Source organism: Oreochromis niloticus, linkage group LG18, assembly GCF_001858045.2.
Source record: "Oreochromis niloticus isolate F11D_XX linkage group LG18, O_niloticus_UMD_NMBU, whole genome shotgun sequence".
NCBI classification, from domain to species: Eukaryota; Metazoa; Chordata; class Actinopteri; order Cichliformes; family Cichlidae; genus Oreochromis; species Oreochromis niloticus.
The window spans coordinates 12,159,804-12,186,806 of NC_031982.2; the positions used below are offsets into that span (position 1 = coordinate 12,159,804).

The window sequence follows — 27,003 nt, forward strand, 5'->3', positions numbered from 1 at the left end:
GCAGTCGGAGCTCACAACCATTAACGACCACCGACAACCGGGAACCCTCCTCCGGTAAGCATCACAGCGTCTGGTGACACACACACACGCACACACACAGCCGGGGAAGATGGTCGCGGTGCAGACGTCCCCTAATTCGTCCCCATCGGCGGAGTGGATCTGCTGCCTGGATAAAAGGTGGGTGAAAGCACTACATGACCCAGTGCCACGCCGCGCATCCCCACACAGCAACGATTGTGTTGTCTCTGCCCTCTTTCATTCATTCGCGTCAACGTGATTAATCGGAACCGGTGATCGCTGCGTGTGCAGTGTGTGACTGTGCAATAATAACGTGATACGCCTCATTTTGTTTTAGTATATTATCGCTGTCATTTCACTAAATAGACACCACTTGTCGCCCAGTTGTACAGACTGCAGTGCATAACAATACACACCGATTTTTTTTTTAAAATTCCTGTTTTTGTATCTCCGGTCAAAAAGGCGTTGGTGGCTTCGAGGTTCACTGTGGTGTCTCTGCACTGCATGGCTGATGATGAGACGCACATGGTTTATCTCTGCCTGCTTGAATCAAATAGCCATACATTTTTAAAATACAACTGTGGCGTGTATGCTAGTGATTTGAATAAAATACTAGAGGCCAGCCAGCGCAGGCAGTGTATTTTTTTCTCTCCTCCTCCCGTTTATCTCACGGTGCTGCATCAGGCTACGTTAGTCTGGGCTGACTGAACAGATTAGAATAACCGAACATCCAATTCACAGTTTGTCTATCAACAGCTCAACAATCCAAAAGCTGCAGCGATTAGAAAATCGTTTAGTCCACACTGTGCCTGCCCAATTAACAGTAAAGCTCCCTTACTGTGCTGAAAAAGCTAAGGGAGAGAGCTCGAATAAATAAACACGATGAAGAGCAGCACTACAGTAATTACTCTAGATCATAGGTAGTGACATATATGACATGCACAGCACAGCTCACACACACCCACCCACCCACACACCTATCTGACACATCCTCACATTACCAATGGCAACCTGAAGCAACCATCTTGTCTCCTAATCCTCACCTGGAATAAAACTGAGTGGATAAATGCAACTATTTGTCACTGATAAGGGTATTGACAACACGGCATTATACTTTTTAACCAGTTTAACTATTAATTAGTCCTTGGGTTATTTTGGCAAGTAATTGATCGGAATATAAATTGTCAGAAATTAGTGAGAAAGGCCTCGTAGCTGTCCAGAAGCCCAGTTGGCATCTTCAGATTTACAGTGTAAAAATCAATGAGTTGTTACCATGAAAGACACATTACCACCAATAGTCAACTCGAGATGCTGGCGCCTTTAAAATCTCTGAACATTCTTGCTTAAATATGTTTTACAATCTGTAATAATTTAGAAATTGTTTAAGTTCCAGATTGCTTCAGTTTTAGTTGCAAATATTTTGAACAATTTGCTCAAAGTAGCGTATGCTTTTGTAAAAATTCAAAGGGTGGTGTGATCTTTGTTGTGGTCTGGTGAGCAAATGGGGAATATGATTGGTTGCAGACTTACAGCCACTCCCTATTTAAGAGGGCTTCTCTTTGGCATAAGCCAGTAGCTTGGTGGTCTATCACAGAAACACTGCAAATAAATTTGGTTTTCCAAGTTTAGCGATTGTGTTCTGTTTGCAGCTTTGATTGAGTGTGTCCATCTCCTGCTCATATATCTCATAAAATAAATGTGCAAAATGTTTTTGTTTTGTTTTCTGTTTAAGTCATTGTGCTGAAAACATCTACCGAAATTAAGGCTAGAATAATTATGTTGGAAACTTAAAGTCACCAGTATGCAGTATTAGCTGGATGTTCATAAAGACACTGGGAACTCTGCAGGATCTTACTGTAGAGCACTCAGTGCTTTTAAGCTATCCACCTCTTATTCAATCAATATCCAGGAGTGTGTGTATATTTGTGTGTGTATGTGTGTATGCGTGTTTGGGAGCTTTCATCTATGCTAACTGTTGATGTGAGCAAGTGAGGAGTGAGAGGCAGAGAGGGGAGGAAGGTGAAAGAAAGACAGAGGTTAAGCTATGACTGTCTGTAATATATCTGTCCGAAGACATTTATTGCCGGTGGCTGTGAAGTATGTGGGATAAGATCTTATTTGCTTTGTTTTCTGTTGACCCAGGAGTTAAATAGATGGTGCACTCAACGTACACACAGCACCAAGCCAGATCCAAGTTTATATTTAATGCCTTTTTTATTGCAGGAAAATATTTTTGTCTAGCACCAGGGTGACATATCAAAGTAGTAAGTCTTAGCAAAAGCAATTCCTCATAGGTGAAAGGTATAAGTGCGCGTATTATGTAGGCTAATTTGCAAATCTTGCAAAGCTTGATGAGTCATTTCTAACTCTAATTGGTCATTTGAATGCGAAGTGAGCAGGGTTTATGCTACTCAGTGATTTACCACCATCTCTGGTTGTTAGTGGTGATGCAGATGAGTGTCAGAAGAGGTTCTTGCATACAATCACATAATCGGTGTTGCAGTAATGTATTAATCCACCAGGCGAATAAATCTGTTTGTTTTGAATCTGTGTGACACTTTGACAGGCTGCCACAAAACAACCTCTGATTTATTTGTCTGTGAACAGTGAATTTTTCCAGATGGATGTTTCCTGAAACAATCTGCAGAACCTTCTGCTGTCTCTTGGTTTTTGTCTTCAGTGTGTCACGCTGGTCGATTTGTTAATCCTTTGTTTGTGTGTGTGTGTGTATTCGCACACGCCATAATTTGTGCTTGAAAGCTGAGATCTCTGCTGACACGAAGAGTGGGGGAGGGAGAGGGGAAGGCTGACAAAAGGAAGAGGTCGAGGAAGAGAGGAGACGTGAAGGGAGAGTGATAGAAGGTGAACAACTCTCAGGTCACATTCTTCTCTCACCAGCGGGGGAGGCAGATTCCTCCCGACAGGAAGCGAGTGAGCAAGCACAGGTTAGTGGACAAAAGGGAAAGGGCGAAGACTTAACCAGGGGACAGTAACTTACAGAGCCGAACAGTTTTACTATAGACGCATATGTGAAGGGTGGTGTTTGTATTACCCATTCAACCCTGCAGAGTTCACCTCCCTGTCTCTCCCTGTTGTAGTGTGGGAGCCCACCTGTCTCAACCATTAACCCAGCCTACTCTGGGATATGACACCCTGTTGAAGCACCAAGGGCCAATACACGAGCTGTAGGTGGATGAGTCAGAGACCAAAAAAAACAGAAAGTGAGAGGAAAAAAAAGACCCACCTTTAAAAGCTCTGAGCTCGTGGCTGATATGTGAATGGAAGATGGGCTGTGCAATGCAGCCTTTGATCTGTTTTTATTGTGACAAACTCTTCCAGGTACACGGTACAGGTACATTTCATTGCTTCGTGACCCACGTGCTCGGTGTTTATTACCACACGTACCTACATGTGAGTAAAGTGGGAGTCACTCTTGCCTTTGAGCTTGCAGAGCAGACGAAAAGGGATAAATAGGACGTTTGGTATGTGTAAGTGGTGGCACTAAATGCACCAGGAATCTGTGCCTCTAGTGAAAGGGAGAAAAATGGGTTGCATTTGTCCCTCTCAGTCTTGCCTATCATGTTCTAAAAACGGGCAAGTCTTGAAAGAGGAGGAAGAGAAAAGTAGATGGAGATTAGAGAAAGGTTTAGAAGAAGCAGACAGAAAGGAGCGAGAGCTGGGAGCGAGGGAAGAGGAAGGAGATGAAGCAGAAGAGGGGACTGAGAGCCTCTCATCTGTGAAGGAAGAGCCCACAGTGCATTAGCTATTCTGTATGAACACACACATATATGCACACACAGACACTCACACACACGTGCAAAGATGAGTCACTATCAGGAAAAAAAGGGAAAATAAGTGAATGAATGGTGCTAAGTGCAGTGTGTTACTCTGAGACATTTTGGCTTGGTATTTTTGCACCACCACGTCTCAGAACAGACTGTTTAAGCTCGCAGATCAAACTTCTGTGTGTGTGCCTGCTTAGATGTCCAACAATGACTTAGTTGTGTGTGTGTGTCTGCTCAGATTTAAGCGCATTAGAAAAAGCAGCAGTACAAATGAGATCTTACATCAACAGCCTGTGGGGGGCCTGAGCTGAGAGAAACGGTGCCTGCAGCTCTTCACTGTTATCACTAAGACACCAGGCAGAACAATGAAGACAGCGTGCTCTCGCACAAATATTCATAGATAATATTATAACAATAGAGCAGCCTTCATACTTAAAGGGCAATATCGCTGCTTTCTCACGGTTTAGTCCATTGACTGATAATTGCAACTGTCTAACATGACTGCTAGTCAAAGCATACTGCAGGATTTTGATTGATTTGCTATCGTTCAGGCTGAAATAGACCTGAATAAGATAGATAATCCATCACGCTGAACAAGTTACATCATGCCAATTGTTTTTTGCATAACCACTTATACACCTTTTTAACGCCTCGTGTGGGTTTAATGGTGGCTCTTCCTCTGCGCAGGCCTTCGGAGCGCTCGGGAGAGGACGTGGATATTATTCTGACCCGACTAAGAGAGGTCAAAGCCTTCCAGAGGTTCCCACCTCCGCTCCTACTGCAGATCTGTGCCTGTGCCTTTTATGAATGCCTGGAGAAAGGCATCACGTGTACGTACACGCACACTCACAAACACACAATACTGACAGGAATGTAAAATGATGTCTTTGATGCTGTCGAGTTTAGTCAGGCTCTAAAGGATTGGAGGAAATCATCATACAGTATATAATATACCTCTTTGTCTCCTAAGGAGAGAGCACAGTAAGACTTATGATGCACTGGAATGCAAAAATGTGCCTAACCTTCTTCAATGCCTGTTTTTAACTAAATTGTACAATACTAATATTATTATTATTAATTGTTCCTTGTATTTGCTTTTACTTTTGATTATGTTGCTTCATCCTCTGTGATTTAGTTCCACTGTGTGTCATTTTCCCCAGCTCTCTCCACTTCCCTGATACCACTATATAAGTATAAGTATACAATATACTTACAGGAGTAAGTATATACAGTGGTATCCTCCCATTACTCTGTTCCTCTTGCCCTGTTGTTTCCTAGATCCAGTGTGTTTTATATGTTTTCCATTTGGACTTCATGCTTTGTCTTTTTGAATTTTCTGCAAACAGAGGATTTTAAATCAATCAGCCAATATGTGATTGAAGCGCAGCTTTAATTCAATGGGTTTAACAAAAATATTGTGTCAGCTGTTTAGGAATTACAGCCGTTTTTTATTCACAGCCCCCGTTTTCAGAGGCTCAAAATTAATTGGACAGTCCACCGAAAAGCAGTTTCATGGCCAGTAGGGGCCTGTTCATGTAATTTCATGACAAATTAAACAGACATAATATCTGGATTTGATTAAAAGTCTTGAATTTGCATTTTATAGCTTTTCACATTCATTTTAAATATGAAGCCCAAAGAGTGTCAGTGCCAGTGAGGGAGGCCATCATTAGGTTTATTTTGTTTTGCTTTCAGTCTATCAGAGTGATAGCAAAAACGTTAGGGGTGGCCAAAGTATTAATGTGGTGTAAAGGAGGACTGCATTGACCAGCTCAGGATACCAAAAGGCCTGAAAGACAACAGAAGGCAATTAAAATGGATTATGATAGAAGTATTTCTATGGTTAAAGCCTCAGTTATACTTTCTGCGTCCATGAGTCTGAGAGAGTCCAAGTGATTTAAGTAAATTTCATCATCAGAAGATGAGCGCATGTGTCTGTACACATAACGGATTATAATCAAGGCTTATGAAAAACAACGTCTAGCCAAGTCAAGGACACTCCTGAGGAATAGGTGTATCATCTAAAAAATGTTAGGGCATGGGTACATAAGGCTGACAGTGGAACTGGGTCACTATAGTGTTTATTGATGGTGAGAATGCTGATAGATGATAGAAGCAGCAGGATGAACTGTGAAGTGTACATGGCTGTACTCTCTGCTCAGATTTAGAAAAATGCTGCAAAACTGATCCAACAGTGTTTCACAGTGCAAATAGTTAACGATACAAAGTATACTGCAGAAGCAACCCGAGAGTTTCTCAAGGCAAAGAAACTGGATATTCTTCACTGGCCAGGTTAGTCACATGATCTCAACACAACAGAGCATGCTTTACAGTTGCTGGAGACTTTTAAGTCATAGAGAGAGAGGCACAAACAAGCAGCAACAGAGGGTGGTTGCAGTAAAAACCTAAATAGAGCATTTAAGGGAGGAAATACAGCATTTGGTAGATTTCTGACTGAAAGGATTTTCATCCAAGTGTTACAAACAGTCCTTGTGTTTAAAGTCATGTTAGTTTGTCCAATTAATTTTGAGCCTATGAAAACGGGGGACTATAAATAAAAATGGCTTTAATTCCTAAACCGTTAATGCAAATTAAAGCTGAAAGTCTGCATTTCAGTCACACCACAATTGTTTGATTTAAGATTCACTGCAGTGATGTAGAGAAGCAAAACTACAAAAATGGTGTCTTTGTCCAACAAATTATGGACCTAATTGTATATCCAATAAATACTTTTATTAGTGTAATTTAATGATCACAAACTCAAGACAATATTTAATTCAGCTAGTTTAACACCAAACCTTTGCTACAAGTGTCAGCGTTTTGCTTATTTGAACTCAAGTCAATTTATTTTCAGTTAAAGATAAAAATATTTAATAGGCTTTCCTTTATAGGTGCATTTATAACTTTTTCACACACATTTCTGTTTGTTGCAAATATATTTATTATCCGTTTATCATCATATCAATAGATTTTTGGGTTATGTCTCTTTCAGCAGTGATTGTGGTTTATCATCAGATGGCAGGGCATGTTTTTCTGAGTGCCTTTGTCTTAGTGACGTTTTTCATCAGCTCTCAATGTGGTTTAATGTATTTTACTGTACGCAGTGTTTCGACAGGGAGACATTGGCACCAGCTGGTATGCAGTCCTTTCTGGCTCCCTGGATGTCAAAGTGTCAGAAACCGCCAACCACCAGGTGAGAGTCATGTGATAAAGTTCAAGTCACACTGAGAAACACACATGAATAATGACTTGGATGCTTTTGGATTCTTTAGTTTCCTTCCTATTTTCGTAAAAATATCAACCATGAATGTAATGTGACATTCGTGGTCGATATTTCCTAGTGCTCTCATATATTTTCTATCAAACAAGATCCTTTGTAAGGGGCTTCTACTCTGTCTCGTATGTTGGCGAGCTGACTTTGTTCGACTCTTTAGCCTCCATTTGTGCCTCCCTTCCTAAATATACCAGAGCAAAACTGCCACTGAGAATTTTGGCTTCCTCCTTACTTTAAACCCTCACTGTGAGAGCGTGGAAATAGAGTTATACTATACATGTAGTGGGGAAGAATGACAAGTGGGAGGAGAAGGAGAGAGGATTTGCTTCGAATGAAAGACAGCGATAAGAAGCTCCTCTATTGTGAGACGTCCTTTTCATGTATGTAGCCCTAAAGTGAAATTGGTGGCCTACTTTCTGTGGCTATATTTGAAATGTCAGTTTGGACAGCTGAAAAGGTTTCCATAGCAAGCAGTGTATTTGTTTGAACCGCTAAGCAGTGAATATGCGCGCCTTGCTTCCCTCTAGCCTGCCCAATTATATACAGCACCAAGAGATGTTTGTCTTACAGTAAACAGCAGTTGCTCATATTTGGATTTATTTGCATTCATTTGCACATATTAATCTGTCTGCTTTCCATGTCTGTCCGAGTTCATTAAAATAACCTAATACACACTGCTTGTAGCTACTGCTGTATAATTTCACTGCGCGGGGATGCACTATGCTGCTACAGAGCACATTTGCTCAATAACAAATGCTCGTCTGTTATAGAAACACTGTAACTAAAAGTTGTCATGTCTGTGTGCAGGATGCAGTCACAATTTGCACGCTGGGGATTGGGACAGCCTTTGGGGAGTCGATCCTGGACAACACGCCGCGCCACGCTACCATTGTCAGCAGAGAGACCAGCGAGCTGCTCCGGATCGAACAGAGGGAGTTTAAGACTCTCTGGGAGGTGTGACACGAGATGGAACTTCATGATTCTGCATGAACTCCATTGTAGAAAGAGCTTCGCTTTTGAGACTTTTTATTGTAATTGTGCTTTTAACCACAAGAGGGCTGTCCACCATTACGGTGCCTTTTTGCAAACCTATTAGTTGCACACTTTGGGTAACTGCACAGTGATTTATTTAAAGTATACACACAGTGACAATAGTGAGAAAAATCTAAACACGATTAGTTAAATGATTCCTTTTTTATGTCTTTTAACTGGATTCACATTTCCTGCTTGGAAAAATACGGGTATTCTTAGACTTCCTTTAGCCTATGAGTTGATAACAAAATATTTTAATTCTGAGAAATATTAAAAGGATGATTAATAACATTTTAAATGCAATCTAAATGTTGTTAAGCTGCTGTAGAGAGGTTAATCTGTTTGAATAGGTACAATTTTTTAATGGATATGCTTAATAGTTTCGGTTTCTCAAACTAAAATGCTATATACAATCCTAAAAATGCCATTACATTTTATGTTTAGGCAGGTTACACAGATTCCTGCAATAACAACGCTGCAAACAAAAGGATCTACTGTAATTCAGTGATCTGTATCTGCATGTCTGAAGTAAAGTTTTCTGCCTCGGATGAACTGTCACATTTCTCCAGTGAGGCAGCCATCAAAACAAAAAGCCCAAGGACAATTCTTTTAAGAAACCAGAAGATGCTTACTAAGTTTTCAGAGTATGTTTTCCCTTAAAAAGTGATTTACGCACTTTTTAAGGGAGTTTGCATGCTCTCCTTGTGTACTGCGTGGATTCTCTGCTGGCTTCCTACCACAACAGCACATGACATGCACATGAGGTCAGGAGATGTGAATGTAAGTGTGGTTGTCTGTCTTTGTGTCTTGGTCCAGGGTGTTCCTCCTTCTTTTGCAAAGTGACAGCTAGGATAGGCTGTAGCCATAATACCATATACTCTATACTCTATTGGCTGCTTTTTTTTTTTTTTTTTAACTCACTCTCAGTCCAGTCCTTTTACTGTACTATTTCCATGTTTTTATTTTCTTTGTTTGTTAACAATAAGAATCAAGTTCATGAAGTTAAACATTAAAAAAGTAGCTAGCTCAATGAATGAATCAGTGTTGTGTCAACAGACAACTCACTCTGGTACTAGCAGCCTGCCACAAAAAATAGATAATTTCCTTTATATACATTTATTAAAAAAATACCAAAAATTACATAGTCAAACAGGCATAAAACAGCATTTTTGCACCAATAAAGTGATTCCCATGAGCTATTAGCTGAAATCTTGGTAGATCTTAGCCTGGTGTGAAAATTGTCCTAAAGATTGTCCTATATTACAGGAAGGTCATGTCCTTAAGAACAAATATGTCAAAAACAGTACCAGAGAGCTGCCTCAGACCCTTCAGCTGAGTTATCTGAAGCTTCATCAGAAATGATCTAAGTGAAGGAGAAGGTAAGTCAAGAAGTTATTCTTCAGGAAGGGAAACAGGAAAGTTAAGCTGAGGTATGCTAACTCACAGAAGAACATGGTGGAGGTTCTGGCATTGTGTTGGGGCTGCATCTCAGCCGGTGGTGTTGGGATCTTTTCAACATTGATGGAATTATTAAAGCTGAAAAGAATCATCAGATTTCAATGCAACAGCAATAGCAAGTAATAGATTTGGTAATACCAGATATTGACTTTCGATCTCATTATAGTACTGTGCAAAAGTTTTAGATAGGTGTGGAAAAAAAGCTGTAAACAAAAAATGCTTTCAGAAATATAGATGATTGTTTATTGGCCCCAAATGTATTCTGCAGCAGAACAACGACCCCAAACAGACAGCCTAAGTCAATATCAAGTATCTTCAGCGTAAAGATGAACAAAAAGTACTGAAAGTGATGGTTTGTTGTTTGTTTGTTGTTTGATGTGTGTGTGCATGTGGTATTTTATTGTGTGACCCTCCTTGGTCAGCTTTGTGTGCTTTATAAATAAAATAAAAATAGGATTTGACAACATATGTCATTTTGAAGATGTAAAAGCTCACAGTCAGTTGATATACGGCGTGTTGCAAAGAGTTACTATATCGCACAAGCTACTAGTATGAACACTCACACAGCCTTGCCCCGAGAGATTTGGCTTTGTAGTAGATGCCTCTCTGTGGGCCTCCTTGTTGGAGTTACAAGCTCCATTCACTGTTTCTCTCTCAGAGAGGAAGTCGTGGCAGAGCTGGGCAGCACTTCACTGTAACGTCACAATGAAAGACTGTGTGGTCTGAGCTGCTGTTTGGTCTGACAGGTGGTTATTTTGTATCGCACAATCCAAAAAGCCCACTTTTTTAGTTTTTCTCTTTCCGACCCAGACTATGGTTCTCATCTCCATCCAGTGATTGTGAGAAAACAGTTGTTTTTTTGATGGTCAGAGGTTCTTATTTTTAATGAAACTGCAGGTAACTGACAGTTTGGTTATAAAAAATGACTAATTTCTGTCTGGTGTTTTTTCTTTCTTAATTTTTTTGGCCTTTAAATCAGATTTTAGGACCCCTCTCGCAAACAATTTTATCGATCACATTGTTTTGATTTATCTGGTCTAAAAAAAAAAGACTTTTTCCCGTGTGACCGTGGATGAATTGAAATTAAATTTACTCAAATGTGATTCCTCCATTTTGTGCTACAGGAACACATGAGACCTAGATAAGACAATAATTGGTTATTAAAGCGTGTGTGCCATCGTATTATTCCGCTCGTAGAGTGTGTGTGCATGTGTTTTTTGACTAAGTGCACTCTGTCTGCCTCTCCGCTGTCTATTTTAAGGACAGTGGACATAAAACAGAAAACATGGCCTGAGGTTGTTGTCTTTTGTTCGTTTTTTTCCCCCAATCTTATCTCCAAAATATGGCTCTCTGTGTTTTATGTGTGTGCCCGTGTGCAAGGACTAATTTGTGTGCGTGCGCTTGTGGTGGAGACTAAAAAGCTGCAGGATGAATGCAGTCATGTGTTTGATGAAAGGATGAAAGAAAAAAAGCGCTGCTCCATAATTCTAGTAAAATTGAGATCAAAAAAAGTGTTTGAATGGGAAATAGCCTACAGACATGTTTTTATATGTAACAATTACTGCTAATAATTAGTTGGTCTGGACTGTGGTTACTTCATTTCTCTTTTCTGATTTATTCCTGTGCCCCTTTTCACCTGCTCTACATTTCTAATGCCAGCTTCCCCTCTCTTCTATTGGCCACGTTTCTTTTGTTAGCCTCCTTCCTTTCCTCCTCCTCTCCAACACTACTTCTGCCTTTCCCTCCTCTGACTACTACCCCCTTTTCCTACACTAGAGTAGCTCAGTAATACAGAGACTCAAATCACCCTGGTAACCTGTGAGAGAAAGTGGCTTGGTTCCTGGCGTGATCGCAGTGAGAGAGGGTGAGTGAGACGGAGGCAGACAGTGGGGCGACTGTGTGAGTGGAAGGGAGGAAGAGAGGGGAGAAAAAAAAGGAAGAGAGCAGCTTGTTTTGAACAGGATGCTATCCGGTGGCGTGTGTGTGAGTTGTAAAGGAGCAGAGGGCAGCTCTCTGGGGTTTCAGTCCCTTCAGTATTAAGCAGCTGAGTGTGTTAACTCAGGTGAGTCGGACTCCTTGACTTTAACTGTGTCTAGTATGTAGTGTGCATAGGGGCACTGTGTCACTGTAATCTTTGCTTGTATAGTTTTTTGTTGTTGTTGTTTTTTTACAGAATGAAACTCCCTGGAATCACCTTTGTGCATTTTTTACTATTGACATGAAATGTTTTAGCTTCACTAGCTTCTGGATCGAGTGTGTGCAAGAAAAACACGGATGGGGAAGCGTTTGTGTCTTTAGGTCAAACAGATGCTCTCTCTGTTTCTCTTCCAGTGTGTGTGTGTGTATTCCTGGCAGTTGTCAGAAAGCATGGGTTGCTTGATAATGACCTTGCAGAAGAGCAGTGGCACATTCAGACACAAAAGCTCTGGCTCCGTGTGTTTCATAGTCTTTGCTACAGAAATGTACAACTGTAAGAACAGCATCTGTACACATCAAGCAGTCTAACCCTTGTTTAAATGCAGTGTGTGTGTGTGTGTGTGTGTGTGTGTGTGTGTGTGTGTTTGTGTGTTATATAATGTTGTTCTGCATGTAAATGATCTTGGTTGTACAAAGGGCTTTGTTTTGAGGGGCACTTTTGTGTTCAAGCAACATTGTGCGCTTTAGAGAGAGAGAGCTGGAACAGGAATGGGTTTTGATGTTTAAAAGATGTTGGTGCTTTATAGATGATACCCTGCTAGAGGTGTTTTCAAGACTGATGTGGCCTCTGATGTGTGTTGCTCTTTAGAAGTATCGTCAGAGTCTGGCTGCACTGTTGGCCCCTCCTTATGGAGCCATGGAGAGTGGATCCAACAATGACAGTGAGTAGATGCACAAGTGGACACACGGGAATAGAAAAAGACACTCTGGGTGTTGCTTAAATGTTTATTCAATGAACGTTTTTATGCATACAAACATATTGCAAGTAATAAATTGGAAATGTGCAGCAGATGCACGAAAAAAGATGGAGACTTCTGTGTGATGACTAAAAACAGGAAGCAGGAGCTTTCCTTCCCAGCCTGTTAAAATGATGGATGAGTCTATATTGTGTATATGTAAATATAAAATGGTTATGTTTCTGTTTTTCAAGTTGCAATACAGTGCTTTTTTGCTTCTGTGAAGCAGAGCATCCTGCTGTGCTTTAGCATTAATCTTTTTTTTTCTCCTCAGGACTCACAGACAAAGACAACATGAATTCAGACTCTGCAAACAAAGCTCACAACAAGGTAAACGTTTCCTCCTGATTAGGTTTTCAACCTAAATGAAGTTCTTAGATTAGTTTACTGTAACTAAAAAATGAGAAACAGGCTCAGCCTTAAGTTACAGAAAGCATGACTTAACAAACCTCTAGACCATCATAACCTGACTAAAAAACCCACTTTTGTCACTGCTTGTCAAAATATCTCTAGGCAGAAGTTTCTAGACAAATTTAGAACTGTGCAAAAATCAGCTGAGCAGTAGTTTTTAATGTTTGAAGCAATGCTATTAATGTATTTTGAGCTTAAATATTTTCCAGGTTAAACCTTTATACATTTACATGTGCAGTTAAGACTCCTGTTTTTCCATTTTCCCATTTTTCGAGCCATATCTACACTGTTTGCAACTTGAATGGTAAATTAAAAAGATGCAGTTAATTCAAATACGTAAGTAAAATAAGTAAAAATAAGTAGTCATTACATCAGCTCAATGTTTTGTTTTTGTTAACATCCGAAACTGAAAGTAACTTGAATATTTCTCGGAAACATGTCGTAAACCGGTCCACGGGGGTCATAAAATCGAGCTGTTTTTAACGCTGCATACTTTCATGTTTGTGAATGAACCAGAGTGCCAGAATGAATTTTGGAAGTGCGTGTATTTTCTGAGGAGAGACCGATGATGACTCACAGCTGTGATGCTCTGTAGTTATGCTAATGTTAGATAATGCATGCACACAGAAGAAAGATCCCATCTGCCCAATTAAAATGCCTTCCTTTGTTGTTTTCAGAAGCAGATGTGTATGCGTGTGTGTGTGTGTGTACACACATCTGTCATTTTCCCTGCTGTCTATGCAGGTGCGGTCTATAAAGGATGTGTCTGCTTGTATGTGCTGTGTGTTTTGATACAGTTTTACTGTTTGAGTGATCCATAGTATACGTGAGCAGCATTCAGAATTTTTTGCATTGATTAAATATAAAACCTGAGCTGATCTTTATCTAAATCATGATTATAGACACACACAATATAAGCAAACTGATGTCAGACAGTTTTTGCACACACAATTCAGGCTACTGAATTCTAAATGCTACTTGTTCTGTGCTACTCAAAATCAGATTCTCAGTTAATGAGATTTTAACTGTGAAGCATGGCGGAGGGAGCATTATGTTAGGGCCTAATTTGCCAGCTGAATACTTAGCCGGCTTGCCGTCATTGAGGGGAACAAGAAGGAATTAAAAAATTTTATTAATAAAAGTTTTACACGAGCATGTGAGGGTGGTAGGCCATGACATGACACTAAAATGTGCAGTCAGCCATTTTTTGAGGTTATTTAATAGAAAAAAGAATGTTGTACTCATAAATATGTTTGATCAGTGTGTGATTATGCCCAAAAAACGGATGCATTGTCATAAAATTAGAATTAAATCATTAAAAGTACATAAAGGTGGGCAATAGTTTGTGGAAGCCGCCTTGTTGCCCAGCTATCCTGAATAAAGTGGCCAAGATGGACATCGCCGTTCTGAATAATTGCATTTAATACACATATACATATATATATGTAGCACACCAAAGGTAGAGGAAAAGAGAAGTGGTAGATGTTGTGTCATAGAGTTGTTTATGATTATGCACTTAAATAGGGAGGGATAAGAAACCAGAACTCAGTTAACAGCAATCTGCAATCTATTGACATCTAGCGGTGATATTTTAAACACTCTAACTTTAAGGTTGAGTACTGCAACAATAACAATAACAAGAGGAGAATTTATCTTTTGGAATACCTGTGTTGTGATCTTAAGCAAACTGAGATTTTGTGGCTGTTTAACCAAAATGTCCCGTAAATATCGATGAGCAAGAGCAGTTTTATGGGCGCGAGGCTCCAAAATGACTCTTCATCACCGTGCAGAAGCTACAGGAAACATCTGATGGTTATTGTTGCTGCTAAACAAGTTACTAAACTCATTTCATTTCCTGGCCTGCACTGTGAGTGACTACTCAGTGTATCCAATAAAGACACAAATGTGCATTCTTACTTGAGTCAGATTGCGATCGGACCACAATCCTGGATAAATAATGGTTCCCAAAATTCTTCTTGCCAACACACACCACTTGAAGCTTGACCAACAAAATTAACAATCAACATGATGGATTTTATCACAGCCTTATTTTACAAAAAAATATCAATCTAGTCAGTCAGAGCTTTAGATGGACTAGATGAAGTCACCTAAGCCGATGTCCCTGTGTTCTGCAGATCCCCTCAGAGAAGCTGCAGAGAGCTGGAAAGGTTCTCCGCAACGCCATCCTGTCCAGAGCCCCTCACATGATTCGAGACAGGAAGTATCACCTGAAGACATACAGGTATGTGGGTCTGCAGTTCTGTTTGTATTTCTGTGTGCTTGCAAGTGCTTGGGGAAGCTTTCTGTGGATGTGGTGTTGATTTACAGAAAATTACATTAAGTATTTTTAAACCTCCCCACAGTAAATATACAGTAAACAGTGTGTTTACATGTGTATTGCAGACAGTGCTGTGTAGGCACAGAGCTGGTGGACTGGCTGGTGCTGCAGAGCGCCTGTGTGCTCACTCGCTCCCATGCTGTCGGGATGTGGCAGGCACTACTAGAAGAAGGGGTGCTAAATCATGGTAATACTTAAGTCTGATGTTTCTCATCATGCATATCGTTGGGTTCATTTCTTTCCGTGAGTCATCTTAACATACTAAGTCAATTCCCAAACCTCAAAGCAGCTGAAAAGCTGGGAGACGTTATTCACACTCCACGCGTAACTTATCGTTTAGAGCGTAAATTAGAATAAAGTGTTATTGAAACTTTGAATTGCAAATTAGTTTTAGACTAGAGCCAGTGTGTCTCCATTTGACTCTGCGCTGGAATGTGAGTTTTGAAAGCATCAATCATCAGGGAGGGTTTCTCTTTGAATGCTAGAGTAAGAATTAATGAGTTTCCAAGCATGGATATAAAATATAAATTGAATCCAATCTCAAAGTCCTTCACTTCAAAGAACATGGCTGAAATGTTCTGAGATGAGAAAACGGTTCATCTGTATGCACACTCGTTTATACTGATGCTTTGACTGTGTGCTTCTCTGCTCTCCAGTGGACCAGGAGCTCGGTTTCTATGACAAATACCTCTTCTACCGTTTTCTTGACGATGAGGAAGAGGACACACCGTTACCTAGTGAGGAGGAGAAGAGGGAAAGTGAGGAAGAGCTGCCCGAGACCATCCTCTTTCTTGCCCAGATTGGCCCTGATGCACTGCTGCGCATGATCCTCAGGAAATCGTCAGTATTATTATTTACTCTTGAAATACAGATTCAAAATACATTAAAAGCAACAATATCTGGCAATATATTGTTGCTTTTTATGCAATAATTAACATTCCCTTCCGATACCAGAGTGCTGAAGTGTTCGCTAATTGAACCCAGTCATATCCAATCATACCAACATTCTTCATATAAAGTACTAAGCATGTGAAAGAATAGGCAGAGATCATCTGTCATAAGTAACTTTACTGATGTGCATGCATGAAGTCTTTATGGTGACTGCATCGCTCCTTTGTGTCTGCAGGCCTGGTCAGAGAACAGGCGATGACCTAGAGATCATCTATGACGAGCTGCTTCACATCAAGGCCTTAGCTCACCTCTCCAACACTGTGAGTCAGCTGGTGTGCCACTCTTTTACATACACTGTACAAGATGCCAAGAACATTGTTAATACATCAGAACCCCACATCACAATCTTTTCATGTTTAAAAATGGAAGAAGAAGAAGCTGTTACACTATTTATCTCAACAGTGTGGTGCTCAGTCTGTCCTGTGCTCGCAGGCATTTTCCATGTGCAGAATTAATTAAATGTGTACTGGCTCCAGAAGTACTTTTGTTGTTCTTTTTTTTCTTTTATGCAATCACATTACTGCCATTTGGAAATGTATATTACACCATTAATAGGTCTGTAATAACTACAGAGATTATGAAGGTGTATTTTTATTTGGCAACAGTAATTTACCTACTTTTAGGTCACTTTTTATAACCTTTAAAAACCCTGATCTGGGCGTCTTCGTGTTTAGTTTCCATTTTTGTCTGCAGGGCAGCAAAATCCAAGAGTTTTGAAGCAGTTTGTTTTGGTTTGCAGGTGAAGAGGGAACTGGCGAGCGTGGTGATCTTTGAGTCACATGCAAAAGCTGGAACTGTGTGTGAGTCTTCTTATGTCACAGAATACGTTTTTTCTTCTGTTAAAAGGTGGATGGTTTTTCAGTCTGTCAGACAGCGCTGGTCCCCTGTGAGGACAAGTTGAGGCAACTGAACTGAACCATCCATTTAAAAAAGGGTATCTAAGATTACTCCAGACAAAGTATTTATAGAACAGCACATCTATAGAACAGCACTGATCTATGCAGCAAAAGTTGCATAGATCAGTTTTTAAATTTCCATTAGTGCTATTGATTGCAGTGCAGTCTTAATGTGTATCTAATCTTTTAGCAGCTGGAGCATGCTTATAGAAACAGCCATCAGTGGATTACTCAGTAACACTTTATAATTCGACCTGTGACTAATTGTCCTGTAACTAAATGGAATTTCGATGCATTTTATTTGAAATCACAATATAATTATATTTACTTACAGATACTTAATGGATCATGTATAAGTCATTTTATGTAGTGCATGAGTAGTTTTAAAATGTTCTTAAAATTGTGTTAAATATTACTTACAGTAATTTACAGCTATATTGCAGTTTTGTTCTGCGGTGTTAATAAGGTACTGCTCGACAGTTTGCATATACAGAGAACACAGAGATTTTTTCTTTTCTTTTTACTGTGAATAAAGAGTCAGTGATAATGTGGTGCTTGCAGCCAATTTTAAACTGAAACTCTAAATATAACCTACTCCTGACCAGGTTATGTGTTCAGCAGACGTTACCACGGTGACCTAACCAGGTTAAAAGAGAGAGCTACCTTCATTATAGCTAACCCATTAGCCTCCTCCTGTACGACACCCATGTAGAGAAAATTATATATTCTAAAAGGGACGTCTAAATTTAAAAATTGTGTTTGTGACTTGAGTTCTGACTCTAAGAGGGGAAACATGCCTCACAATTTGAAAAACCTCAGGTGTACAGAATGTGTGTGCTAGGACTAATATGTGTTTGTTTTTGTTACCTTTCAGTGTTTAACCAAGGAGAAGAAGGCACATCATGGTACATCATCCTGAAGGGCTCCGTTAATGTGGTTATCTATGGAAAGGTATGTGGGTGCGCTTGAAAGGCTTCCATCCATCTACCTGCTTATGTTCTTCAGTTTGATACTTCAATGTCGTTCTAGTTTTCTGCTTCATTTGATGATATTCAATCTGAATGTAATGGAGCAAAACATGCAGCTCATCAGATCTGCAAAGAGCCGAGCCGTTTTGTGCACCCTGTAGGGCTGGGAAACACCAGCAGTGAGTTTGGCAAACTCTGCATAGCTCATCGTGACTCATCACTGTGATTAACTGGCTTAGGGGATTGTACTCATACACCACACAACCAGTGTACAGACAAATACGCTGCGCGCGGATTGATCACACATGTACAGAAATGCAAAGATGATTCAGAAAGTTACTTGTCCTTTCTGATATTTTTCTTCAGATCTCAAGCTTGTAAACTGAACATGTGCCTGAGCTAGTTGTGTATTCATCTGTGTGTGTGTCAGGGTGTGGTGTGTACACTTCACGAGGGTGATGACTTTGGAAAGTTGGCCCTGGTTACAGATTCACCTCGGGCTGCATCCATCGTCCTGAGAGAGGACAACTGTCACTTCCTGCGTGTGGATAAGGAAGACTTCAACAGGATACTCAGGGTAGGCAGACAGTTATCCCTGATCTGATCGAAGATCCGTGAAGAAAAAATGGTGGAAACATTTAGTTATTAAAGCCAGGATCTGCTTTCATCCTTCCCAATGACTATAAATAAAGAACTGATGCAAGGCAGTGGTACACATGTGTATTTGTTTCACGTAGCAACCCTTTCTTGAAAAATGTGTCTGTATTATCAGGATCTGAAAATAGGGGAGGGAAAATATGCATCATCCTCTGAAGCTGTGTAAAGCAATAATGTCTCATAACGCTTTAATCGCTCATGACGCCGGCGCCCCTGTGATGTTTGTCTCCCTCCTTTGACAGATGAGTGGTACTGCACTCATTTTGAAATATTCTGTTTCGCAGGATGTGGAAGCTAACACGGTGCGTTTGAAAGAGCACGATCACCCTGTGCTGGTGTTAGAAAAGAGTCCTCGAGCCTCCACACTGGGAAACATAAAGTATGTGTTTGGGTGTATACACACTGTACCTAAAAGTACTTTAAAACTGTGTTCGCAGTATATGTGTATTTCTCTCTATTTTATTAAAAATGTTTGGGTTTTTTATGTGATCCTTGGTGACCTTGGCAGGTACACTGTGATATCAGGAACTCCAGAGAAGATTCTTGAGCACTTCTTGGAGACGATGAGGATGGACATACATCACAGTGACCCAGGTAGCAGAGCTGAATGCACAGATTAATTTGGGATCATATGCTGTCAGGATAGTATATTGCAGGATACTCATAAACTATAGCATAAATTATGAATTATTGAAGAGTGTCTTTTATTAAAAAATGTTTCTAATGTGAACTTTAAAACAACAAATTGATAATTCAGTATTTTCTTTACTATAAAACACAATATTAAATAGGATATTCTCCTGTGGTTTGAAACGGTTTGCTGTTAAAAACAGGATTAAAACACGTTTCAGGCGTTTACATGAGTCTGGGTTAGACTCTGGATTAGTACTATCTACTGACAGGATGAATGCATTAAAGATTAAATATCTGTTCGTTTCTTGCTACTGACTCTGCTTCTTCTCGTGTGTCAGACCCAGCAGTGGATGATTTTGTCCTCATGCACTGTGTCTTCATGCCCAACAGCCAGCTGTGCCCTCTACTCCTGTCACAATATCCTTTTTGTCTTTAAAGTCTTTATTTCCTTCCTGCTGTATCTAAACTGTGTGTTTAAAATAAATAAACAGGGCTTGTGTCGGGTGCATAACCCTGGTTTTCTTCACGGTTTGCTGCGTAATGTAACAACACTTCCGGCGCCATTTTTAGATTGTGAAGCATCAGTTTCTGCTCCTGGAAGTGCTGAAGCAGCAGTTGAGCAGCTGTTCCCTTCACACCTTAGTAACAAGTTGTAATCCCAGTTGCACAGGTATTTCTTGCCTAAGCTGTTGTAATAAGTTTAGCACTGTTCAGTTAACTCACTACATCCCGTGCTTTGTTCATTTTTTTAACATAATGAATGATCTCAAAACTCACTTTATTTTAATTAAAGCTGGTTGAAAGATAGTTTTTTTAATTGAGCAGAAATGAAGATATAGATATGCATATACCTCTGTGTCTATTTACTTTAATGGTTCAGCGCTTTTCTATTTACCTTTAACCTTACGCGCACATACCATGTGACATCTCCGCCTGGCTCTGAACAAGAGAGGTTGGAGTATGCACTTAACAGTAAAAGGAGAGCCCTGATTATGACCCTGCGCTGGGCAAACACACATACCTACCTAATACAAGAGGAACCTGCTGCCATCTTTTTCCTGGAGGTGAGCACGAGGAGCCTTTCAAATGTAGTAAATCACACAGATCCTCTGCATAGTCTGAGTGGTTCTTCCTCCCTGTCTCCGTAGGAGTTGTATGGAAGTCTATCCAATGACTCCCGGATGCTGAGAGCTTTGAAAGATTTGGTACCTGACCTGGAGAAAGTCGTCAAATTGCAGTATGTTTCTGTGGGCTGAACATTTATTGTCATTGCTTTATGCACACGCCAAATTCACTGTATCGCTTTTAATTTTTTTCTTTAGCTCCGAAGAGGCCAAAGCAACAAAAAAGGTACATCTGTTATATAACTTTTGATAAGATTTTACAGTCCGCTTCACATGTCGGCTTCATCTGTAGTTATCTGGATGCTGTCATATAATTTATTCAACAGAAGACCCTAATACGACAGTTCAGCAACGGAGAGGAAAGGCTGCAGAAGAAACAGCCAATTAGAAATCAAGATGACAGTAAGTTCTGTGCACATGTGTGATTTATGTATTTTTTTTCCTCCTCATGTTGAACCTGAAGGAAAAAGACATTTTGACAGCAGTTTGCCAAGTTGCCTTGGAATGTGCTATTTAAAGTGGATTTTCCCATTTTCATAAGACAGATTAGATGAGAATATTCCCTTACCCTGCCTGTCATGCTGCCACTTGTGTTTGCACAAAAGGTGTGACAAAATCTTACGGACAGGTTGACAGCAACGCGATTATTTTCCTGTCATTCATGTGTGTGACAGCTGGCTGAGGCAGAGAAAGACCCCAGTCATCACTCTAACAGAGATGGAAGGGCTAACTTTAAAAAAAAAAAAAATAAACTTTTGATTTGATTGAAATGAGCCGGCTTTCATATTTGAATAATTCAGTCTGTGACTACAAAAAGGCAAAACCTTCAGTGGCTTTGTGAGCTTCCTGCTTCTTCATCTTGGAAGCAGCTCTTTGTCATCACAGATCAGGAGCTGTCACATACCATATCATTGTATTAATTTCACGTGTGCGTGTGCAGTCCTGTTGAAGGTGTACTGCAGCGATCACACCTACACTACAATCAGGATTCCCGTGGCAGCGACGGGACGAGAAGTGATCAGTGCTGTGACGGACAAGCTCGGCACCACCGATGAGCTCCTGCTGGTCCACCTCAGCTCTGCGGGTGGTAAGAAAGCAGATCATCTTAAACGTGGACAGGCGTTAACTTGCAGCATCATCTACTCGTAGATGATCACTTTTGTGTACCTTTTTAATAATTTGCACGTGATGGTGTCTTATGTGGCTGTGAAAGTGAATCTGTCCCGATTTTTGTTACAGAAAAACAAATCTTGAAGCCAAATGATGTATCGGTGTTTTCTACTTTGAGCATCAATGGGAGATTATTTGCCTGCCCTCGAGAGCAGCTCAACAGTCTGGTAAGAGAGTAATGTTATGAACTATGCTGTTATTAAACTGCATTACCACCTAGAATTAAATCTTTTTGCAAACATATATAGAAGATACAAGAAATACACTTAGTATTTAGTAAAAAGTGGCCTCTAAGCAAGAAGATATTGGTTTTATATGCTGAGGGAAAAAAATTAAACTGTGTTAGTGTTTGTTTCTGTGCGCTTCAAGACTCCTCTTCCAGACCAGGAAGGGCCCACTGCAGGCTCCATGTCAACTTTTGAGCTGATGAGCTCCAAGGACTTGGCTTATCAAATGACAATGTTTGACTGGGAGCTCTTCAGCTGTGTTCATGAGGTACCCTGCTCACCTTTGTGTACATTAAGTGCTGCAAAGACTCTTGTTTTAGAGTCAGAGTCAATTCTTTTTCAGCAGTTTTGCTTTTTCACAAACTGTTGTTAAACTGGCAGGATCTCTCAACCTGCTCCTCTTCTTGTTTCCTCTGTCTTCTTCCGCAGCATGAGCTGCTCTACCACACGTTTGGCCGCCAAAGTTTTAAACGAACCACGGCTAATCTAGACTTGTTCCTGAGGAGGTTCAACCAGGTCCAGCTGTGGGTCGTCACTGAAGTCTGCCTCTGCGGACAGCTCAGCAAGAGAGTCCAGCTCCTCAAGAAGTTCATCAAGATAGCGGCACAGTGAGTAGGATGTGACTGTTAATGTGACGCACATCACTAAGTGAAGCATTTCTAGCAAACAGTAGAGGAAGCTGAGCTCGATGTTGTTGGTTTTCACTTTGGTTTCTGCTTGCGTGCGTCTGTCTGCAGCTGTCGAGAATTTAAGAACCTCAATTCATTCTTTGCCATCATCATGGGGATGAGCAACCCTGCTGTGAGCAGACTGAGCCAGACGTGGGAGGTAAACTTTATTGAAAAACTGAATAATCCGTGAACGGTTATGCTGTGAACCAGATCTGCATGCTGCTGTTGCTTAAATCCTCGATTCACTGAGATGCCATCTGCTTTTCCTGACAGAAACTTCCCACCAAGTTTAAGAAGTTCTATGCTGAGTTTGAGAACATGATGGTGAGTTTCATTTTCAAGTCTATTGAAATTCATTATGCATAAACTGGAGACTTCTAAGACTTCTGTAGACTTCTGGAAATATTTTTTTTCTTTTTAAATGTCTCTGGTTTTCAGTGATGAGTATTACAAACAAAATTAGGTTCAAACCTGTTGTCTTGGTGACAGATGCACAAAATAATGGAGGGAAAATCAACTGCATGGCTGTTCGCTCACCAGCACCTTCATTAGAAAAAACCTTACTAATACCAGGTTGGACTACCTTTTGCCTTCAGAAAAGCTTAAATTCTTTTTGCCGCAGATTCAACAAGGTGCTGAAAATATTCCTCAGAGATTTTGGTCCATATTGATATGACAGCATCACACAGAAGATTTGTACGCTTCACATCTATGATGTGAATCTCCCCTTCCACCACATCCCAAAGGTGCTCCATTGCACTGAGATCTGGGGAATCTGGAAATCATTTTTCCAGTTTCATCATTTGAGCTTTCTGATGTGATTTGGTATCCCTGCTGGAAGCAGCCGTCCCTTTAAGTGGTCATAAAAGGATAGACATTGTCAGAAACAGTATTCATGTATGCTGTGACTCTTAAATGATGCTCAGTTGGTGTTAAGGAGCCCAAAGTAAATATCCTGCACACTTTACATCACCATGCTGAATTCTGACTAGCATCCTAGAAGTCCTAGAAGGAAGTTTGTGCAGTTTGTGAAATACTCAGATGAGCCTGTATGGCACCATCAACTAGACTACTATATCACTTAAATAACCCTTCTTCATTCTGATTCTTGGTTTCAATTTCAGCAAGTTGTCTTGACCATGTTATCATGCCTAAATGCATGAAGTTGCTGCCATGTGACTGACCAATCAGATATTTGCTTCAATGGGCAGTTGAAAGGCATACCTAATAAAGTGGCTGGTGGCATAACAGTATGAGTTTTAAAGAAAGAAAGTGATCTATAAATGTATCTAACACCAGAAACTTGTTTGGCAATAGGACCCATCAAGGAACCACCGGTCCTACCGACTTACTGTTACCAAACTGGAACCACCGATTATCCCCTTTGTGCCACTTCTTCTAAAAGGTATGACTCAGCACAGGGCTTTACAGGGCTTTAGGAAGTACTTATTGAAGATGGAAGATTTTGGTTGTGCTTCATTTTAACCTATTTCTTTACAGATATGACATTTACACATGAGGGCAACAAGACATTCATTGACAACATGGTCAATTTTGAGAAAATGGTGAGTTCCTTTTCACAGAAAGAAGAGAGAGTATGTTTTATGCATGCAGTTTTCTTAGTGCCGTGTTGTTCTTCATTCATGTTTGCAGAGTATCTAAAGCCGTTTTCTGTTTGTTCCGTCAGCGTATTATAGCAAACACAATTCGACAAGTGAGACACTGTAGAAGCCAGCCATTCAGTAAGTCTGCTTATTATTCATGAGCACACTTTTATCCTCTAATCTGCTGGCCTTGTAGACAGACTGTAAACAATCTTTCCAGTCAATGTTTTTTTTGTCTGCTTTATCTCTGCCTAATGTTAGATCCTGACATTTGCCAGCCAAACAAGAATCAAGCGGAGGTCCGGGGTTACGTTAGGAAGCTCTGCGTGATTGACAACCAGAGGGCGCTGACGCAGCTCTCCTACCGGCTGGAGCCTCGGCGGACATGAGCTCCAGATCCTCCACCACAACGCCTTCTCTGTGACGTTAGCATAAAAAACTATATAAAATAAATCAACACAACAGTAGCAAATCGCAGCATTCAGTGACTTTAGTGTTATTATGGACTATTAAGGACTGTGCCGTGAAAAGCCTCTTCTCCCTGAACAAACAGAAGCCGTTCAGCTGCTCTCTTGTCGCCGTGTCTCAGTCAACAGACTGAGGGTTCATATCGTACTAATTATTACTGTTTGGGACCTGTTAGATAGAACTGTAATGTATAGAACTTGAATCAATATCCTGCATGACTGAACTTCATAGACCTTGTGTTCTATACAGTGGATTTCTATCAGAGTGTCCTGTAATGTCGTGCTACCCCAGATGAGCCCTAGTTTACAATAAAGTACTGTACCTGCCTGTAGAGCAAACCGTTCTCTCCTGATGATCCCACTCATAGACGCAAAACACAGGAAACCCCACAAACTGTAGTGATCGAGACTCTTTGTTTACCCTGGTCAATATTAAATCTCAAAGAGCATACTTACTTTATAATCTAAAAAAGTCTATAAGGACCTTTGAAAATCTGTAGGATTTGATGTCCTTTAGGTAAATATCAGTGTCCATTAATTAGTTAGACACTTTAAACCTACTTAACAGAGTATTAGTCGGATTAAATCCTTAATGGTATTACCGGCAGTGTTCAAATGGGTCACTGTGGTATTTATTGTGAGTTTTATTTGGAATTAGGGTGCAGCCAAGCGTATAAACCATCCCGGATATGTTCTGCTGTCAGTTGCAATGTCTTAGATTTGGACCGACTGCAGCTACTGAGTCTAACTTACACTTTGAGGGGAAAATCTTGTCATCTCTACCAGTTGTGTTCAATCCATGTAATTTTATTTTTGTATATGTGCGTGTAGATTTTGAGTGCGTTCTTTACAAGTGTCATTCATTTTGCTTTGATCTCAGGAGCTTTTGCTGTGCTGGTGTGTGTTGAGAACTGCAGCGAGGCTGCCTTTTCCCAAAGCAGCCTCTAACTGTACTCTGTGTAGTCTGCCTTGTAAATAAAAATAGCTAATTTAACAGTTCTAATGGTTTGGTAACCTTCTTGAGACTGTGATATTTCAGTGCGTGTGGTGGAGCTGAAGGGATGATGTTGTTGGAAAGAATATCCAGCAAAAATCCAAAATATTTCAGCCACCACTGGAGAAGCCCGCCGCCGAGCTTTTTGACTTCACTTGACGTCTGAAGACAGGTACGCCAACACACGAGGCCTTAAAAACTAAAATGTGACAAAGACTGGCATTTGCTTACATGTGACCTCTGTGAAATACAGGAACAGGGAGGCACTAGAGTGGGAACTGCTCAGTGTCATCTGGACTTGAAAAGAGCTGATCCCAGGAATACTACAAATGAGATAAACTGTAGTGTAAAGAGTAGAGATTTCATCCGCTTCCTAGGAATGATAGAGGAGAGGAATAAGTGAAGAGGTCAAAACGGTTGCAACACTTGTATGATAGAGGACAATGTTATTGCCAGGCCAGTGCATTTTGATTTGTGCCACTGACTTGTTCTCTACACTACAACTGCAAACTGAGTTGTGGAGTTTGCCAGACAGGAGGGTACTTTGCCACCGGGATGTTGCAGGACTTTGTCTTTTTGCATGTCATTGCTGTAAATTCTGTTGAGGCCTGTGTACAGTGGGTTATAGCTTTAAATATTTCCGCTTGAATGGATCATTTCTGAATATTAGAAACAGAAAACAAGCAGCGCTGAGCACAGTATTGAATGAGCAGTGACGGGGATTCTTATGGATCCCAGACTTTTTATATTCACCAACCTTTCATCCAAAAACTGAACTGCAATGAAATACTTTGTCTTTAAGTTTCTACACTGAAATTGCATGGCGGCGAATAACGTTTGCATCACAATTTCCATTCGCCATCTGTATTTTTAAACTAATCTTTAGCTGTAAATTTTTATCTCTTCAAGCAGCCGGTCTCTCAAGATGTTGTTTATTTTATACAGTGCATTTGTACTACGTGTTGTCATGATTCACTACGGCTTCTAAGAGCTGCTGGCAGGGTTTGTCGTGTTTTATTTATTCAGTGAATCACCACGAAGTCCACATTTGTACTCGATTACAGTCAACAAGTGACAAGTGTCCCTAACTTCCCATGGCTGATCTCACCTGTCCCTGCACGGTGATGTCAGCACAGCTATCCTGCTTGTTGATGTCAGTGGGTCATTCCTGTCTGGTTGAGTAACACGCCGGCCTTGCCTGGCTTCTCTGGTGAGTGTGTGTTTTTAGCTGCAGAGAGTGTGAGCGGATAGATTTAGGCGCATAAGTGGCAGCAACAACCTTGTTGCTAAATGATTTACACTATGTCAGACGCGCTATAAGCCAGAGCTGTATGTGTGTGTGCATGCAGAGCTTTATATAGCCACAGTTATCCAGGAAGAAGGAATGCCCGG

The 27,003-nt window shown here is 40.5% G+C and overlaps 1 protein-coding gene across 3 annotated transcripts; it reads left to right on the plus strand.

The window, feature by feature from the left end:
• On the plus strand, nucleotides 1–25,616 carry LOC100689894 (rap guanine nucleotide exchange factor 4). Of its 3 annotated transcripts, XM_025900601.1 has the most exons (30): nucleotides 1–177; nucleotides 4,491–4,633; nucleotides 6,908–6,996; nucleotides 7,885–8,031; nucleotides 12,353–12,425; nucleotides 12,775–12,830; nucleotides 15,047–15,153; nucleotides 15,315–15,436; nucleotides 15,906–16,089; nucleotides 16,376–16,460; nucleotides 16,940–17,000; nucleotides 17,971–18,047; nucleotides 18,495–18,641; nucleotides 19,006–19,100; nucleotides 19,230–19,315; nucleotides 19,693–19,771; nucleotides 20,268–20,418; nucleotides 20,503–20,591; nucleotides 20,677–20,704; nucleotides 20,805–20,880; nucleotides 21,419–21,565; nucleotides 21,718–21,815; nucleotides 22,018–22,143; nucleotides 22,305–22,483; nucleotides 22,613–22,703; nucleotides 22,820–22,870; nucleotides 23,864–23,951; nucleotides 24,047–24,111; nucleotides 24,234–24,288; nucleotides 24,412–25,616. In XM_025900601.1, exons 1-30 carry the CDS (start codon nucleotides 110–112, stop codon nucleotides 24,537–24,539), a joined length of 2,991 nt encoding a protein of 996 aa, XP_025756386.1. In that variant the 5' UTR covers nucleotides 1–109; the 3' UTR covers nucleotides 24,540–25,616. The 3 variants fall into 3 exon arrangements, with proteins under 3 accessions (XP_025756386.1, XP_025756387.1, XP_013124080.1); XM_025900602.1 differs by lacking the exons at nucleotides 1–177; nucleotides 4,491–4,633; nucleotides 6,908–6,996; nucleotides 7,885–8,031 and adding an exon at nucleotides 9,123–11,431; XM_013268626.3 differs by lacking the exons at nucleotides 1–177; nucleotides 4,491–4,633; nucleotides 6,908–6,996; nucleotides 7,885–8,031 and adding an exon at nucleotides 11,438–11,629.
• The last annotated feature ends 1,387 nt before the right edge of the window (nucleotides 25,617–27,003 follow it).

Excerpts from the sequence above, each read along its gene's own strand:
- LOC100689894 (XM_025900601.1), top strand. The coding sequence starts at position 110 with ATGGTCGCGGTGCAGACGTCCCCTAATTCGTCCCCATCGGCGGAGTGG. Across the intron at positions 178-4,490 it reads ATCTGCTGCCTGGATAAAAG|GCCTTCGGAGCGCTCGGGAG; the intron begins GTGGGTGAAAGC and ends TCCTCTGCGCAG. Across the intron at positions 4,634-6,907 it reads CCTGGAGAAAGGCATCACGT|TGTTTCGACAGGGAGACATT; the intron begins GTACGTACACGC and ends TACTGTACGCAG.